Source organism: Engystomops pustulosus, chromosome 3, assembly GCF_040894005.1.
Source record: "Engystomops pustulosus chromosome 3, aEngPut4.maternal, whole genome shotgun sequence".
NCBI classification, from domain to species: Eukaryota; Metazoa; Chordata; class Amphibia; order Anura; family Leptodactylidae; genus Engystomops; species Engystomops pustulosus.
The window spans coordinates 7,332,760-7,350,188 of NC_092413.1; the positions used below are offsets into that span (position 1 = coordinate 7,332,760).

General features: G+C 48.3%; 1 protein-coding gene across 1 annotated transcript in view; it reads left to right on the forward strand.

Annotated features, from left to right (window-relative positions):
• The window catches only part of LOC140120798 (uncharacterized), a 43,582-nt gene that overhangs the window by 18,857 nt on the left and 7,296 nt on the right, over window positions 1–17,429 (forward strand). Inside the window, exons 8-11 of the mRNA XM_072139740.1 lie at window positions 2,304–3,073; window positions 12,899–12,991; window positions 14,549–14,606; window positions 15,320–16,059. Of these exons, the coding sequence (XP_071995841.1) occupies window positions 2,304–3,073; window positions 12,899–12,991; window positions 14,549–14,606; window positions 15,320–16,059 (1,661 nt within the window). The remainder of the gene's footprint in view (window positions 1–2,303; window positions 3,074–12,898; window positions 12,992–14,548; window positions 14,607–15,319; window positions 16,060–17,429) is intronic.

The window sequence follows — 17,429 nt, forward strand, 5'->3', positions numbered from 1 at the left end:
AAGAAACGTCTTATAGTTTGAAAAATACGGGTATATCTTTTTATATGGGTTCTAGGGAAAGGGGGTGATTTGAACTTCAAGACTTTTTTATTTTTTTATGCTTTATTTTTTTATATATATATATATATTTTTTTTTTTGCTCACTTTTATCAGGCCCTGTAGAGTAATTGCATCCTAATCATATGGTATTACTTATGCCATATACTGCAATGCAACTGAATCTACAGCAGAATTGGATCTGTCTGCCACCCGCTAAATAATATATGGAATGTACAGGTATACGGAACGCAAACAAGGGTCCTGTGGAGCTTGGTTTGCATCCTGTGTGTCATCCGTGTGGCAGCTCTGCTCACAGACGACCCCTAGTTACAGACGGACCTCTGGATATTGGTAATTTCCTGTACTTTAGCCTTAGGCTACAATAATCAGCTATAACAGTTATCACAGGTGTCTGCAATGAAGCTTTATTGTTAATACTGGTTCTTATGACAATCCAACATTTTTAAAATCCAATTGTCATAGAGACCAAAAATAAATTTGTCTGGGGATATACCGTATATACTCGTGTATAAGCCGAGTTTTTCAGCACAAAAAATGTGCTGAAAAACGTCCCCTCGGCTTATACACGAGTCTATTACCCCAAAAAAATTACCCACTTAAAAAAATAAAATTAAATACTCACCCTCCGATGTCGGCGCGACTTACCGATGTCCCCGATGTCAGCGCGTCCCGTCTTCTTTCTTCTCTGCGGCTCCTCTTCTCTCTTCTTTCTTCTATTATCGACGCTGCCATGTTTTCTTCATGGCCGCGCATACTATGACGTCAGCAGCGGCCGCGTCATAGTATGTGCATGCTAGAAGAAAGCATGGGTGCGAGAAGAGTGAAGAGGAGCCGCGGAGAAGAAAGAAGACGGGAAGCGCTGACATCTGGGACATCGGTAAGTCGCGCCGACATCGGAGGGTGAGTATTTAAGTTTATTTTTTTAAGGGCCGTGGGGGCAGGCTGTATACTACTAGGGACAGGCTGTATACTACTAGGGACAGGCTGTATACTACTAGGGACAGGCTGTATACTACTAGGGGCAGGCTGTATACTACTAGGGGCAGGCTGTATACTACTAGGGGCAGGCTGTATACTACTAGGGGCAGGCTGTATACTACTAGGGACAGGCTGTATACTACTAGGGACAGGCTGTATACTACTAGGGGCAGGCTGTATACTACTAGGGGCTGCTGTATACTACTGGGGGCTGCTGTATACTACTGGGGGGCTGCTGTATACTACTGGGGGGCTGCTGTATACTACTGGGGGCTGCTGTATACTACTGGGGGCTGCTGTATACTTCTAGGGGCTGATGTATACTACTAGGGGCTGCTGTATACTACTAGGGGCTTGCTGTATACTACAGGGGGGCTGCTGTATACTACTAGGGGCTGCTGTATACTACTAGGGGCTTGCTGTATACTACATGGGGGCTGCTGTATACTACATGGGGGCTGCTGTATACTACATGGGGGCTGCTGTATACTACTAGGGGCTTGCTGTATACTACAGGGGGGCTGCTGTATACTACTAGGGGCTTGCTGTATACTACATGGGGGCTGCTGTATACAACTAGAGGCTTGCTGTATACTACTAGAGGCTTGCTGTATACTACAGGGGGGCTGCTGTATACTACTAGGGGCTGCTGTATACTACTAGAGGCTTGCTGTATACTACAGGGGGGCTGCTGTATACTACTGGAGGCTTGCTGTATACTACAGGGGGGCTACTGTATACTACTAGGGGCTGCTGTATACTACTAGAGGCTTGCTGTATACTACAGGGGGGCTGCTGTATACTACTAGGGGCTGCTGTATACTACTAGAGGCTTGCTGTATACTACATGGGGGCTGCTGTATACTACTAGAGGCTTGCTGTATACTACAGGGGGGCTGCTGTATACTACTGGGGGCTGCTGTATACTACTAGGGGCTGATGTATTCTTCTGGGGGCTGGCAGGCTGTACTACTGGGGGGGTTTGACCAATGCATTTCCCACCCTCGGCTTATACTCGAGTCAGTAGTTTTTCCCAGTTTTTTGGTGGTAAAATTAGGGGTCTCGGCTTATACTCGGGTCGGCTTATACTCGAGTATATACGGTAATTATAAAATATACAGTTACGACTTACATACAAATTCAACTTAACAACAAACCTACAGAACCCATCCTGTACGTAACCCGGGGACTGCCTGTATTTGATTTTAAGAATTTTTTTTTCCATTTAGGAAAGTTGCCTTTTGATTTTTTTTTTCTCTTTCTAGTTGTAGAAGGAATGATAGACATCCATGGACATCTCTTATCTCCCAAACATGAAGTAGAAGATAATATCACCACACACGATAATTCAATATCTCCGGATCTACCTTCAGTTATTCACGACGCAGATCTGTCCACTGAGAATGGTGACAAAAGCAAAGGAGCTCAGACCGGAGAGAAGCCGTTCTCATGTTCAGAATGTGGGAAATGTTTTGGGAAGAAATCAATTTTAACGGAGCATCTGAGAATCCACACAGGGGAGAAGCCATTTCCATGTTCAGAATGTGGAAAATGTTTCGGAAAGAAGTCGAGTCTTAAGGAGCATCTAAAAACTCACACGGGGGAGAAGCCATTTTCATGTTCGGAATGTGGGAAATGTTTTCACCAGAAATCACATCTTCAGAAGCATCAAACCGTTCACACGGGAGAAAAAATGTTTTCATGTTCAGAATGCGGAAAATCTTTCCGACAGAACTCGGATCTCGTGAACCATCAGAAAATTCACACGGGGGACGATCCATTTAGATGTTCTGAATGTGGGAAATGTTTTAATCATAAATTTAGTCTTATTGAACATCAGAGAATTCACACAGGGGAGAAGCCCTTCTCGTGTACGGAATGTGGGAGAAGTTTCAGACAGAATTCGACTTTTCTCAAACATAAGAAATCTCACGCGAAGGAGCTTCCGTTTATTTGCTTTCAGTGCGGGGAGTATTTTAGTCAGAGATACGATCTTATGGAACATCTTAAAGTTCATTCAGGGGAGATTCCACTTTGATGTTACAAATGTTTTTTTTAAATACACACTGAAAATTACTAAAAAGTAAGAATGGCTGGTATCATTATAGAATTATGGTAAATGGGGAAGAAGTGGACGGGGTAGGATAAGCTATTAAGAACCAAATACCAGGAGCCGCAGTAACAAATAGAACAATAAACTATAACTAGGAGTTTGTTATAAGGTTCCAAATGTAATGGAGGCAGCAGTGGAAGCCTCAAAACCAGAAGAAGTACTTATCATGAGGGTTCAACTACCGTAATATAGACTGGGGCAAGCAGAAACCGGCAGGTCCTTCAAAGGCAGAAGGTTTTTGGCAATAACAATAGACATTTACCTGTTACAGCTATTCCAGGACTGAACAAGAGGGGGCGCACTCTTGGACCTTGTTGAGGGTCACCTGGTTAATAGTGACCAAAACATCATTAATTTAGTAAGATAGTAGAGGGGCTACAAACACTCTAAACTTCAGAAGGGCTCATTTTCAGCAGCTAAGGCGGGACCTTAAAGGGGTCATCCGAGATTAATAAATAACTTTGGGGACGGGCTTTTTAAAAATAATAAATGTGTACTCACCTTCTCCGTCACCCTCGATGTCCCGCGCCATGGTCCGTCTGATCCGTGCACCTGTCTGTTTACTTCGGCACGGCCTCTACACACAGGGAGCTTCCGGATGGCTGAAAGCTCCCATCCGGCACCATCTCCCAGCGCCCTATAATGAGAGATAGCGATGGATGGGAGTGGCCGGCCGGAAGCTTCCTGTGCACGGCTTCTGGCCCCCTGTAAACAAACGGGCACGGATCATATGGACCACAGCCCAGGACATCAGCAGCACCGGAGGAGGTGAGTACACATTTATTATTTTTAAAAAAGCCCGCCCCAGCCCGTCCCTAAGTTATTTATTAATCTTGGATAACCCCTTTTAAGGGCATAAACAGGGGCAATCACAATAGACAGGGGACATCCTCTACACCTAGAGGAGAGGTGGTTCTACCATCACCATAGACGGGGGGCATCCTCAACACCTAGAGGAGAGGTGGTTCTACCATCACCATAGACAGGGGACATCCTCTACACCTAGAGGAGAGGAGGTTCTACTTTTACCACAGACAGGGGGCATCCTCTACACCTAGAGAAGAGGAGGTTCTACCATCACCATAGACAGGGGGCATCCTCAACACCTAGAGGAGAGGCGATTCTACCATCACCATAGACAGGGGGTATCCTCTACACCTAGAGAAGAGGAGGTTCTACCATCATCATAGACAGGGGGTATCCTCTACACCTAGAGGAGAGGAGATTCTACCATCACCATAGGCAGGGGACATCCTCTACACCTAGAGGAGAGGAGGTTCTACCATCACCATAGACATGGGGCATCCTCTACACCTAGAGGAGAGGAGGTTCTACCATCACCATAGACAGGGGGCATCCTCTACACCTAGAGGAGAGGAGGTTCTACCATCACCATAGACAGGAGGCATCCTCTACACCTAGAGGAGAGGAGGTTCTACCATCACCATAGACAGGGGGCATCCTCTACACCTAGAGGAGAGGAGGTTCTACCATCACCATAGACAGGGGGCATCCTCTACACCTAGAGGAGAGGTGATCCTACCTTCACCATAGACAGGGGACATCCTCTACACCTCAAGGAGAGGAGGTTCTACCATCATCATAGACAGGGGACATCCTCTACACCTAGAGGAGAGGAGGTTCTACCATCACCATAGACAGGGGACATCCTCTACACCTAGAGGAGAGGTGATTCTACCTTCACCATAGACAGGGGACATCCTCTACACCTCAAGGAGAGGAGGTTCTACCATCACCATAGACAGGGGACATCCTCTACACCTAGAGGAGAGGAGGTTCTACCATCACCATAGACAGGGGGCATCCTCTACACCTAGAGGAGAGGTGGTTCTACCATCACCATAGACAGGGGGCATCCTCTACACCTAGAGGAGAGGCGGCTCTACCATCACTATAGACAGGGGACATCCTCTACACCTAGAGGAGAGGAGGTTCTACCATCACCATAGACAGGGGACATCCTCTACACCTAGAGGAGAGGAGGTTCTATCATCACCATAGACAGGGGGCATCCTCTACACCTAGAGGAGAGGAGGTTCTACTATCACCATAGACAGGGGGCATCATCTACACCTAGAGGAGAGGAGGTTCTACCATCACCATAGACAGGGGGCATCCTCTACACCTAGAGGAGATGTGGTTCTACCATCACCATAGACAGGGGCATCCTCTACACCTAGAGGAGAGGAGGTCCTACCATCGCCATAGACAGGGGACATCCTCTACACCTAGAGGAGAGGAGGTTCTACCATCACCATAGACAGGGGGCATCCTCTACACCTAGAGGAGAGGAGATTCTACCATCACCATAGACAGGGGGCATCATCTACACCTAGAGGAGAGGAGATTCTACCATCACCATAGACAGGAGGCATCCTCTACACCTAGAGAAGAGGAGGTTCTACCATCATCATAGACAGGGGGTATCCTCTACACCTAGAGGAGAGGAGATTCTACCATCACCATAGGCAGGGGACATCCTCTACACCTAGAGGAGAGGAGGTTCTACCATCACCATAGACATGGGGCATCCTCTACACCTAGAGGAGAGGAGGTTCTACCATCACCATAGACAGGGGGCATCCTCTACACCTAGAGGAGAGGAGGTTCTACCATCACCATAGACAGGAGGCATCCTCTACACCTAGAGGAGAGGAGGTTCTACCATCACCATAGACAGGGGGCATCCTCTACACCTAGAGGAGAGGAGGTTCTACCATCACCATAGACAGGGGGCATCCTCTACACCTAGAGGAGAGGTGATCCTACCTTCACCATAGACAGGGGACATCCTCTACACCTCAAGGAGAGGAGGTTCTACCATCATCATAGACAGGGGACATCCTCTACACCTAGAGGAGAGGAGGTTCTACCATCACCATAGACAGGGGACATCCTCTACACCTAGAGGAGAGGTGATCCTACCTTCACCATAGACAGGGGACATCCTCTACACCTCAAGGAGAGGAGGTTCTACCATCACCATAGACAGGGGACATCCTCTACACCTAGAGGAGAGGAGGTTCTACCATCACCATAGACAGGGGGCATCCTCTACACCTAGAGGAGAGGTGGTTCTACCATCACCATAGACAGGGGGCATCCTCTACACCTAGAGGAGAGGCGGCTCTACCATCACTATAGACAGGGGACATCCTCTACACCTAGAGGAGAGGAGGTTCTACCATCACCATAGACAGGGGACATCCTCTACACCTAGAGGAGAGGAGGTTCTATCATCACCATAGACAGGGGGCATCCTCTACACCTAGAGGAGAGGAGGTTCTACTATCACCATAGACAGGGGGGATCCTCTACTCCTAGAGGAGAGGAGGTTCTACCATCACCATAGACAGGGGGCATCCTCTGCACCTAGAGGAGAGGAGGTTCTACCATCATCATAGACAGGGGGCATCCTCTACACCTAGAGAAGAGGAGGTTCTACCATCACCATAGACAGGGGGCATCATCTACACCTAGAGGAGAGGAGGTTCTACCATCACCATAGACAGGGGGCATCCTCTACACCTAGAGGAGATGTGGTTCTACCATCACCATAGACAGGGGCATCCTCTACACCTAGAGGAGAGGAGGTCCTACCATCGCCATAGACAGGGGACATCCTCTACACCTAGAGGAGAGGAGGTTCTACCATCACCATAGACAGGGGGCATCCTCTACACCTAGAGGAGAGGAGATTCTACCATCACCATAGACAGGGGGCATCATCTACACCTAGAGGAGAGGAGATTCTACCATCACCATAGACAGGAGGCATCCTCTACACCTAGAGGAGAGGAGGTTCTACCATCACCATAGACAGGAGGCATCCTCTACACCTAGAGGAGAGGAGGTTCTACCATCACCATAGACAGGGGGCATCCTCTACACCTAGAGGAGAGGAGGTTCTACCATCACCATAGACAGGGGACATCCTCTACACCTAGAGGAGAGGCGGTTCTACCATCACCATAGACAGGGGGCATCCTCTACACCTAGAGGAGAGGAGGATCTACCATCACCATAGACAGGGGACATCCTCTACACCTAGAGGAGAGGCGGTTCTACCATCACCATAGACAGGGGGCATCCTCTACACCTAGAGGAGAGGAGATTCTACCATCACCATAGACAGGGGGCATCCTCTACACCTAGAGGAGAGGTGGTTCTACCATCACCAAAGACAAGGGACATCCTCTACACCTAAAGGATAGGAGGTTCTACCATCACCATAGACAGGGGACATCCTCTACACCTAGAGGAGAGGCGGTTCTACCATCACCATAGACAGGGGGCATCCTCTACACCTAGAGGAGAGGAGATTCTACCATCACCACAGACAGGGGGCATCCTCTACACCTAGAGGAGAGGAGGTTCTACCATCACCATAGACAAGGGACATCCTCTACACCTAAAGGATAGGAGGTTCTACCATCACCATAGACAGGGGACATCCTCTACACCTAGAGGAGAGGCGGTTCTACCATCACCATAGACAGGGGGCATCCTCTACACCTAGAGGAGAGGAGGATCTACCATCACCATAGACAGGGGACATCCTCTACACCTAGAGGAGAGGCGGTTCTACCATCACCATAGACAGGGGGCATCCTCTACACCTAGAGGAGAGGAGATTCTACCATCACCATAGACAGGGGGCATCCTCTACACCTAGAGGAGAGGTGGTTCTACCATCACCAAAGACAAGGGACATCCTCTACACCTAAAGGATAGGAGGTTCTACCATCACCATAGACAGGGGACATCCTCTACACCTAGAGGAGAGGCGGTTCTACCATCACCATAGACAGGGGGCATCCTCTACACCTAGAGGAGAGGAGATTCTACCATCACCATAGACAGGGGGCATCCTCTACACCTAGAGGAGAGGTGGTTCTACCATCACCATAGACAAGGGACATCCTCTACACCTAAAGGATAGGAGGTTCTACCATCACCATAGACAGGGGACATCCTCTACACCTAGAGGAGAGGAGGCTCTACCATCACCATAGACAGGAGGCATCCTCCACACCTAGAGGAGAGGAGGATCTACCATCACCATAGACAGGGGACATCCTCTACACCTAGAGGAGAGGCGGTTCTACCATCACCATAGACAGGGGGCATCCTCTACACCTAGAGGAGAGGCGGTTCTACCATCACCATAGACATGGGGCATCCTCTACACCTAGAGGAGAGGTGGTTCTACCATCACCATAGACAGGGGGCATCCTCTACACCTAGAGGAGAGGAGGTTCTACCATCACCATAGACAGGAAACATCCTCTACACCTAGAGGGGAGGAGGTACTACCATCACCATAGACAGGGGGCATCCTCTACACATCACCATAGACAGGGGGCATTATCTACACCTAAAGGAGAGGATGCTCTCCCCCCTGATTGCCCCACCCCATGACTTCTTTTTGGGGGGCCCTGATCCTGTTCAGAACACCAGGGCTGTCTTCAGGCAGTACCTGTGAGATCCTGTCTGTGTGCAGTCTATGCATGTGAATAGGCTGACTGAGTTTTTCAACAATAGGGTATAGCAACGCCAAAATGGTAGAAGAGTATGGAGCACGGTGGCCTAGTGGTTAGAATTACAGCTTTCCATCACGGTGGCTTAGTGGTTAGAATTACAGCCTTGCAGCATGGTGGCTTAGTGGTTAGAATTACAGCCTTGCAGCACGGTGGCTTAGTGGTTAGAATTACATCCTTGCAGCACAGTGGCTCAGTGGTTAGAATTACAGCCTTGCAGCACGGTGGCTTAGTGGTTAGAATTACAGCCTTGCAGCACGGTGGCTTAGTGGTTAGAATTACAGCCTTGCAGCACGATGGCTTAGTGGTTAGAATTACAGCCTTGCAGCATGGTGGCTTAGTGGTTAGAATTACAGCCTTGCAGCATGTTGGCTTAGTGGTTAGCATTACAGCCTTGCAGCATGGTGGCTTAGTGGTTAGAATTACAGCCTTGCAGCACGGTGGCTTAGTGGTTAGAATTACAGCCTTGCAGCATGGTGGCTTAGTGGTTAGAAATACAGCCTTGCAGCATGGTGGCTTAGTGGTTAGAATTACAGCCTTGCAGCACAGTGGCTTAGTGGTTAGAATTACAGCCTTGCAGCATGGTGGCTTAGTGGTTAGAATTACAGCCTTGCAGCATGTTGGCTTAGTAGTTAGCATTACAGCCTTGCAGCATGGTGGCTTAGTGGTTAGCATTACAGCCTTGCAGCATGGTGGCTTAGTGGTTAGAATTACAGCCTTGCAGCACGGTGGCTTAGTGGTTAGAATTACAGCCTTGAAGCTCGGTGGCTTAGTGGTTAGAATTACAGCCTTGGAGCACGGTGGCTCAGTGGTTAGAATTACAGCCTTGGATCACAATGGCTTAGTGGTTAGAATTACAGCCTTGCAGCACGGTGGCTTAGTGGTTAGAATTACAGCCTTGCAGCACGGTGGCTTTGTTGTTAGAATTACAGCCTTGCAGCACGGTGGCTCAGTGGTTAGAAACACAGCCTAACAGCACGGTGGCTTAGTGGTTAGAACTACAGCCTTGCAGCATGGTGGCTTAGTGGTTAGAATTACAGCCTTGCAGCATGTTGGCTTCGTAGTTAGCATTACAGCCTTGCAGCATGGTGGCTTAGTGGTTAGCATTACAGCCTTGCAGCATGGTGGCTTAGTGGTTAGAATTACAGCCTTGCAGCACGGTGGCTTAGTGGTTAGAATTACAGCCTTGAAGCTAGGTGGCTTAGTGGTTAGAATTACAGCCTTGGAGCACGGTGGCTCAGTGGTTAGAATTACAGCCTTGGATCACAATGGCTTAGTGGTTAGAATTACAGCCTTGCAGCACGGTGGCTTAGTGGTTAGAATTACAGCCTTGCAGCACGGTGGCTTTGTGGTTAGAATTACAGCCTTGCAGCACGGTGGCTCAGTGGTGAGAAACACAGCCTAGCAGCACGGTGGCTTAGTGGTTAGAACTACAGCCTTACACCACTGGGGCCTTGGGTTCAAGTCCCAGGGTTAACATCTCCAAACAGTTTGTATGTTCTCTTCATGTTTGTGTGGGTTTCCTCCGGGTCCTCTGGTTTCCTCCCACACTACAAAACACACTGAGATATGGAAAAAATCAGTAAACAACTAATTTGGGTGGTAAAACTATTAGTCTCAAAAGAAGATCATTTCAAATTTTTAAAATGGCAAATTACTTTAAAAATGTAACAAATTTTAGTTCTTTTAATAAATAAATGCAAAGCATATCCAGCAAAATTTACCGGTAACGTGAATGTGTTACGAAAAATCTCAAAATCATTATAACCATATAAAGCGACACATGCCAGTGACCGGGCCGTAACCTACAAACTGGCTGCAACCTGAAAGGGTTAAAGGTCCTGTAATAGTCCACACTGATCACATGACAGTGACATCATCACAGGTCCTATAGTTTTATATTTCATCAGTTGACTATTTCTTAGTGGGCTACAGGACCTTTGATGAGGTCATCAACATGTGACTTCTCTGTGGGAGGAGCAACTTTACAGTGTATAGGAAAGTGCCGTGTTCTTGTATGTGGGAAGAGGCTGCAGAGAGCAAATACAGGGGGAAGGTAATGAGGGAACCAAAGAGGGGGATACATGGGTGCAGGCTGCGTGACGAGGAGGGGGAAAAATGGGAGCAGACTACACGAGGAGGGGGACACATGGGTGCAGACTGCGTGACGAGGAGGGGGACACATGGGTGCAGACTGCGTGACGAGGAGGGGGACACATGGGTGCAGACTGCGTGACGAGGAGGGGGACACATGGGTGCAGACTGCGTGACGAGGAGGGGGACACATGGGTGCAGACTGCGTGACGAGGAGGGGGACACATGGGTGCAGACTGCGTGACGAGGAGGGGGACACGTGGGTGCAGACTGCGTGACGAATGGGGGGACACGTGGGTGCAGACTGCGTGACGAATGGGGGGACACGTGGGTGCAGACTGCGTGACGAATGGGGGGACACGTGGGTGCAGACTGCGCGACGAGGAGGGGGATACGTGGGAGCAGACTGCGCGACGAGGAGGGGGACACGTGGGTGCAGACTGGGCGACAAGGAGAGGGACACATGGGTGCAGACTGCGCGACGAGGAGGGGGATACATGGGTGCAGACTGCGTGACGAGGTGGGGGATACATGGGAGCAGTCTGCGTGACGAGGAGGGGGACACATGGGAGCATTCTGCGTGACGAGGAGGGGGACACATGGGAGCAGTCTGCGTGACAAGGAGGGGGACACATGGGAGCAGTCTGCGTGACGAGGAGGGGGACACATGGGAGCAGTCTGCGTGACGAGGAGGGGGACACATGGGTGTAGACTACACGAGGAGGGGGACACATGGGTTCAGGCTACGTGAAGAGGAGGGGGACACATGGGTGCAGACTGCACGAGGAGGGGGACACATGGGAGCATTCTGCGTGACGAGGAGGGGGACACATGGGAGCATTCTGCGTGACGAGGAGGGGGACACATGGGAGCAGTCTGCGTGACGAGGAGGGGGACACATGGGAGCAGTCTGCGTGACGAGGAGGGGGACACATGGGTGCAGACTACACGAGGAGGGGGACACATGGGTCCAGACTGCGTGAAGAGGAGGGGGATACATGGGTGCAGACTGGGTGACGAGGAGGGGGATACATGGGTGCAGACTGCGTGACGAGGAGGGGGATACATGGGTGCAGACTGCGTGACGAGGAGGGGGACACATGGGTGCAGACTGCGTGACGAGGTGGGGGGTACAGGGGTGCAGACTGCGCGAGGAGGGGGATACATGGGTGCCGGCTGTGCAAGAAGGAGCGGAATGGTGGGTACAGAGAAGAAGGAGGGGGCCACAGGGAAGGGGCGCTGGCTGCTCGAAAAAGAGTGGTGGAGGGGGGGAGGTGAAGATTCTGTGAGAAAGCGTGGCATAAGGGGGGTGCAGCCTGCATGAAAAAGAGGCATAAGGTGATTTTGCTTTGTTTTCCTTAAGTCCAGGACTTTCATATGAATTTATTTTTCAAACAATAATTCTTTCCATCAGCGACCCACCAAGGATGGAGGACAGAACCATGGCTGCCCGGATCCTGGACCTCACCCTAGAGATCATCTACTGGATAACTGGAGAGGTGAGAGTCTCCCAGGACACGGCTCTTATCTCTAGGAATACAACAGGGAAATGACTGGAGAGGTGAAGGATTCTTAGGATCTATGTAGTGATCAGTGTCTCCCCATACACAGGATTACACAGTAGTGAAGAAGTCGTCTGGTGAGTGTGTGACCCCCCGTGTATCAGGAGGATGGACCCAGAGCCCCATCACCCAGCCTCCACCTCATTCACTGATACATGAGCAGAAGATCCTAGAACTTACCTCCAGGATCACTGAGCTGCTGAGCGGAGAGGTGAGCGCTGCCGGGAATGCTGGGACATGATATAATAACACAAGGGAGGGGTCCGGGTGATGACTGTGTCATTGTGTGTGTCAGGTTCCTATAAGATGTCAGGATGTGGCTGTCTATTTCTCCATGGAGGAGTGGGAGTATGTAGAAGGACACAAGGACCTGTACAAGGAGGTCATGATGGAGGACCACCAGCCCCTCACATCACCAGGTAAGAGGAGACCTTCCCTGATTGTAGAGGAGAGTCAGCCAGATTCCCCCCATCATCTGCTCATCACATGTAGACAATGTATCAGTCACTGTGTTATGTCCTATAGATGGATCCAGTAGGAGAGATCCACCAGAGAGATGTCCCCGTCCTCCACATTCCCAGGACTGGCCAGGAATAAAGCAGGAGGTCCCACCCCATCATCAGGTGAGTGAGACTGAGTGAGATTTGTGCTGATTCTCGATAGACTGGTTCATTAAACATTTTGTCTAAATGTTTCTAGCTGTACAATTTGGTCATGTAGAGAAAGGGTCACTGATCCTCTAGAGCAGTGATGGGGAACCTTTTAGATACTGAGTGCCCAAACTACAACCAAAACCCACTTTTATGTGGCGCGTCCTGGGCTGTCTTGGACTGCAGGAGGAAGCCTTGAAGCCTAGCACTGCGACGGTCAGAAGAAATAGTAAATTTGGGCGGGCTGGGGCGTTGTAACCGGATTCTTCTTCAGACTGGCCCAGACACACTGCTGACGGTTCAGTTTATTGGTAAGTCACTGTAGCCAGCTGCCAATCAGCTGGCTGCCTCCAATATTGTGCCTGGTTACAGAGCTGCCATAGATCCAGCTGTTCACCAATCACAGCTGACCTTCACCCTTAGCGAATCAGCAGGCAGTATCTGTGGAACAAACATCTGGCAGAAAAGTGCACACAATCTTTTACCTCATGAAAAAGGCGGGAAACACAGAGCATACAAAAATTACCTCAGAATAACATTAACCCTTTCAATGCCAACATATAATCCTCCTCGTCAATGAACCCTTGAGAACCATCTTGGGGGATTGTGTTACCATGTTCCCCCCCTTCAATAAAATTATCAGCGGCCCCTGGTCAGAAAATTTATGAAAACTTCCTAACGAGACCCAAAGGACATGTCCCATCACATCACCTGATGTGTATCACTCACCTCCCCGGTAGCTTTGATCTTCTTTTATTATAACCTTGAATGTCCGCATTTCGTCTGAATGAAAATTTAGATAGTTAGGTCACATGACCCTCCATCGGCGGCCATTTTATGGACAGATATCTCCGGCTGATGAGGTAAAAGAACAGGAGGCTTCACTTTCCATATCAAGAAACGGATCAGAACTATTGATAGATGTGTGTGTGTATGTGTATACAGGCGGTCCCCTACTTAAGGACACCCGACTTACAGACAACCCATAGTTACAGACAGACCCCTCTGACCTCTGGTGAAGCTTTCTGAATGCTTTACTATAGTCCCAGATTGCAATAATCAGCTGTAAGGCGTCTGTAATGAAGCTTTATTGATAATCTTTGGTCCCATTACAGCAAAAAATGTTTATACTCCAATTGTCACTGGGGCCAAAATTTTTTTTGTCTGGATCTACAGTTGTAAAATATACAGTTTCGACTTACATACAAATTCAACTTAAGAACAAACCTCGGGACCCTATCTTGTATGTAACCCGGGGACTGCCTGTATATATATATATATATATATATATATATATATATATATATATCCCCTAGGTGATCAGTAAAGTTTTATTGTATATTGGTAACTTACCTGCCCCCCTCACTTACACACACATTACAGAAAACATGAGGTAAGTGCTGAGCCCCTGCAGTTTTCATGTTCGTGTAGATTTATAGATGGGCCTGAATATCAGTTTATGTGAATTTACTTATATTTTTCTTTTATATTTTTCTTATCTGTGTTTTTTGTACCGTGTGGTTCCTACAGGAAAGTCATTTTGGGTCGACAGGTGGATTCATAATCCCCTCATCAGTGTCAGCGGCCGGTAAGAGTCTGTCACTGTAAATGTCTTCCTTGGTATTTTGGAGGGAAGAAAATGTGTCCAAGTTTTAGCAGCTGAGACCCGGAAAGGCAAAATGATGGTGGATAGAAGACGAGGTCATCTCCTGGTGTGAAGTAATGATCCAGTGATAACAGGATAATGGACACCCAAGGAACGGGCTGATCAAAAGTTGCATCGTCCAGTCCAATCTCCCCCTAGAGATTCAGATTTTGTATTTGATGTGGTAAAGATGGATCCTTCTTTAGACACATATTGCCATCTTAACGGAACACTGACATTACCCCATTAAACTACCAGCCCCTCAGATTGGATATAAAATGTCCTTTTTAGAATTATCTTGATGTGAAATCTATCATTCACCTAAAAAAAAAAAAAACCTTCTCCTCAGTCATGTGAAATGAGAAGAGATGAGTCATATTTTGCCAGAGATGAGTCATGAGTTTTGCCAGAGATGAGTCATGAGTTTTGCCAGAGATGAGTCATGAGTTTTGCCAGAGATGAGTCATGAGTTTTGCCAGAGATGAGTCATGAGTTTTGCCAGAGATGAGTCAAGTTTAGAGGCTGCATGGGCTCCTCTATTGTATGTTCTGTAGCACCCTGAATGATGCTTTTGATGTTACATCAAGAATAGGAATCTCATCTTACCTATCACATTTTTTTATTATGAAACTAGCATTTTGTTTTTTCCCCCATAGGTCTGGAGGGAAAAGGAGACTTTGATGAGCGTCTCCTCTTATCTCCCAAACATGAAGTAGAAGACGATATCAGCACAGAAGATAATTCGATAACTCCTCATCTACCCTCAGTTCTTCCCTCCACTGATAAGAACACAGCGGAGAAGCCGTTCTCATGTTCACAATGCGGGAAATGTTTTGGAAAGAAATCTATTTTAACTGAGCATCTGAGAACTCACACGGGGGTGAAGCCATTTCCATGTGCGGAATGTGGGAAATGTTTTACAAAGAAGTCAAGTCTGAAGGAGCATCTGAGAATCCACACGGGGGAGCGGCCGTTTACATGTGCAGAATGTGGGAAATCTTTCCTCCAGAAATCGAGTCTTCGGAAGCACGAAAACGTTCACACCGGAGTCAAATCATTTTCGTGTTCAGAATGTGGGAAACATTTCCGGCAGAACTCGGATCTTGTGAACCATCAGAGAATTCACACGGGGGAGGATCCATTTAGATGTTCTGAATGTGGCAAATGTTTCAGTCATAAATTTATTCTTATTGAACATCAGAGAATTCACACGGGGGAGAAGCCCTTCTCATGTACGGAATGTGGCAAAAGCTTCAGACATAATTCCACGTTTCAGAGACATAAACAAGGACACGTAAAGGAGCCGCCGTTCATATGTTTTCACTGCGGAGAGTATTTTAGTCAGAGTTATGATCTTATGGAACATCTGAAGGTTCATATGGGGGAGATTCCACTTTGATGTTTGGAATGTTATTTATATGTAATTACCCAAAAAGAGAACCTACAAAAGTTACAAGTTGTTGCTTTATATAAAGTGCGTTTGGGGGAAAAATATCGATGTCTGGACACCAGAGGGTTATCCACCACAAATATAAATACATATATAAATACAAAAAATGTGCTAAAAAACCCTAACTTAGCTTATACCCGAGTAAGGAAAAAAAACAAAAAGTGTACTCTCTCCCCCCCCCCCCCCCGATGCATTTCCCCCCCCCCCCCTACCTCTGGCAGGTCCTCTTCCATACATCGTGGCTCCGGTATTGGCTCCGTTTCCCTGCGCAGTCCGTTGCAGGCACCATGACATCAGCCACTTTTTTTCCCACAGGCATTATATTTGGGACAGGGGCTGGCTGGCTGTATACTACAGGGGGCTGGCTGGCTGTATACTACAGGGGGCTGGCTGTATACTACATGGGGGCTGGCAGGCTATCTACTACATGGGGGCTGGCTGGCTGTATACTCCAGGGGGCTGGCTGGCTGTATACTCCAGGGGGCTGGCTGGCTGTATACTCCAGGGGGCTGGCTGGCTGTATACTACAGGGACTGGCTGGCTGCTTATATACTACAAGGGGCTGGCAGGCTGTATACAACAGGGGGCTGGCTGGCTGTATAGAACAGGGGGCTGGCTGGCTGTATACTACAGGAGGCTGGCTGTCTATATACTACAGGGGGCTGGCTGGCTGTATACTACAGGGGCTGGCTGTCTATATACTACAGGGGGCTGGCTGGCTGTATACTACAGGGGGCTGGCAGGCTATACACTACACAGGGCTGGCTTGCTATGCACTACAGGGGGCTGGCTGGTTGTATACTACAGGGGGCTGGCTGGTTGTATACTACAGGGGGGCAGGATGGCTATATACTACAGGGGGAAGGATGGCTATATACTACAGGGGGCTGGGTGGCTATATACTACAGGGGACTTGCTGGCTATATACTACAGGGGGGGGGGGGCTGTGACCAATGCATTTCCCACCCTCGGCTTATACGTCAGTCAATAGGTTTTCTAGTTTTTTTGTCTTAAAATTAGGGGTCTCAGCTGATACTGGGGTATATACGGTATATACACATTTGTTATATCATCTCATGTATAGCATATTTTCTATGCCAAAGTAGCAGATCTTAAAGATATTGTTAGATCCGCGCCGGCATCATCTGCTGTCCGTGCTGGAGATTGTGGAATTCTTGAATTTCTATTCAAAGGGTTTTTATTGAGCCACAGAATAAAATACCAAAAAAATGTAATACAGAACAATGGCATGACAGGGCAATGAAGCAATCGGGTGCCTTTTAGGGCAATGAGTATCAATAAGTTCCGGAGAGGGA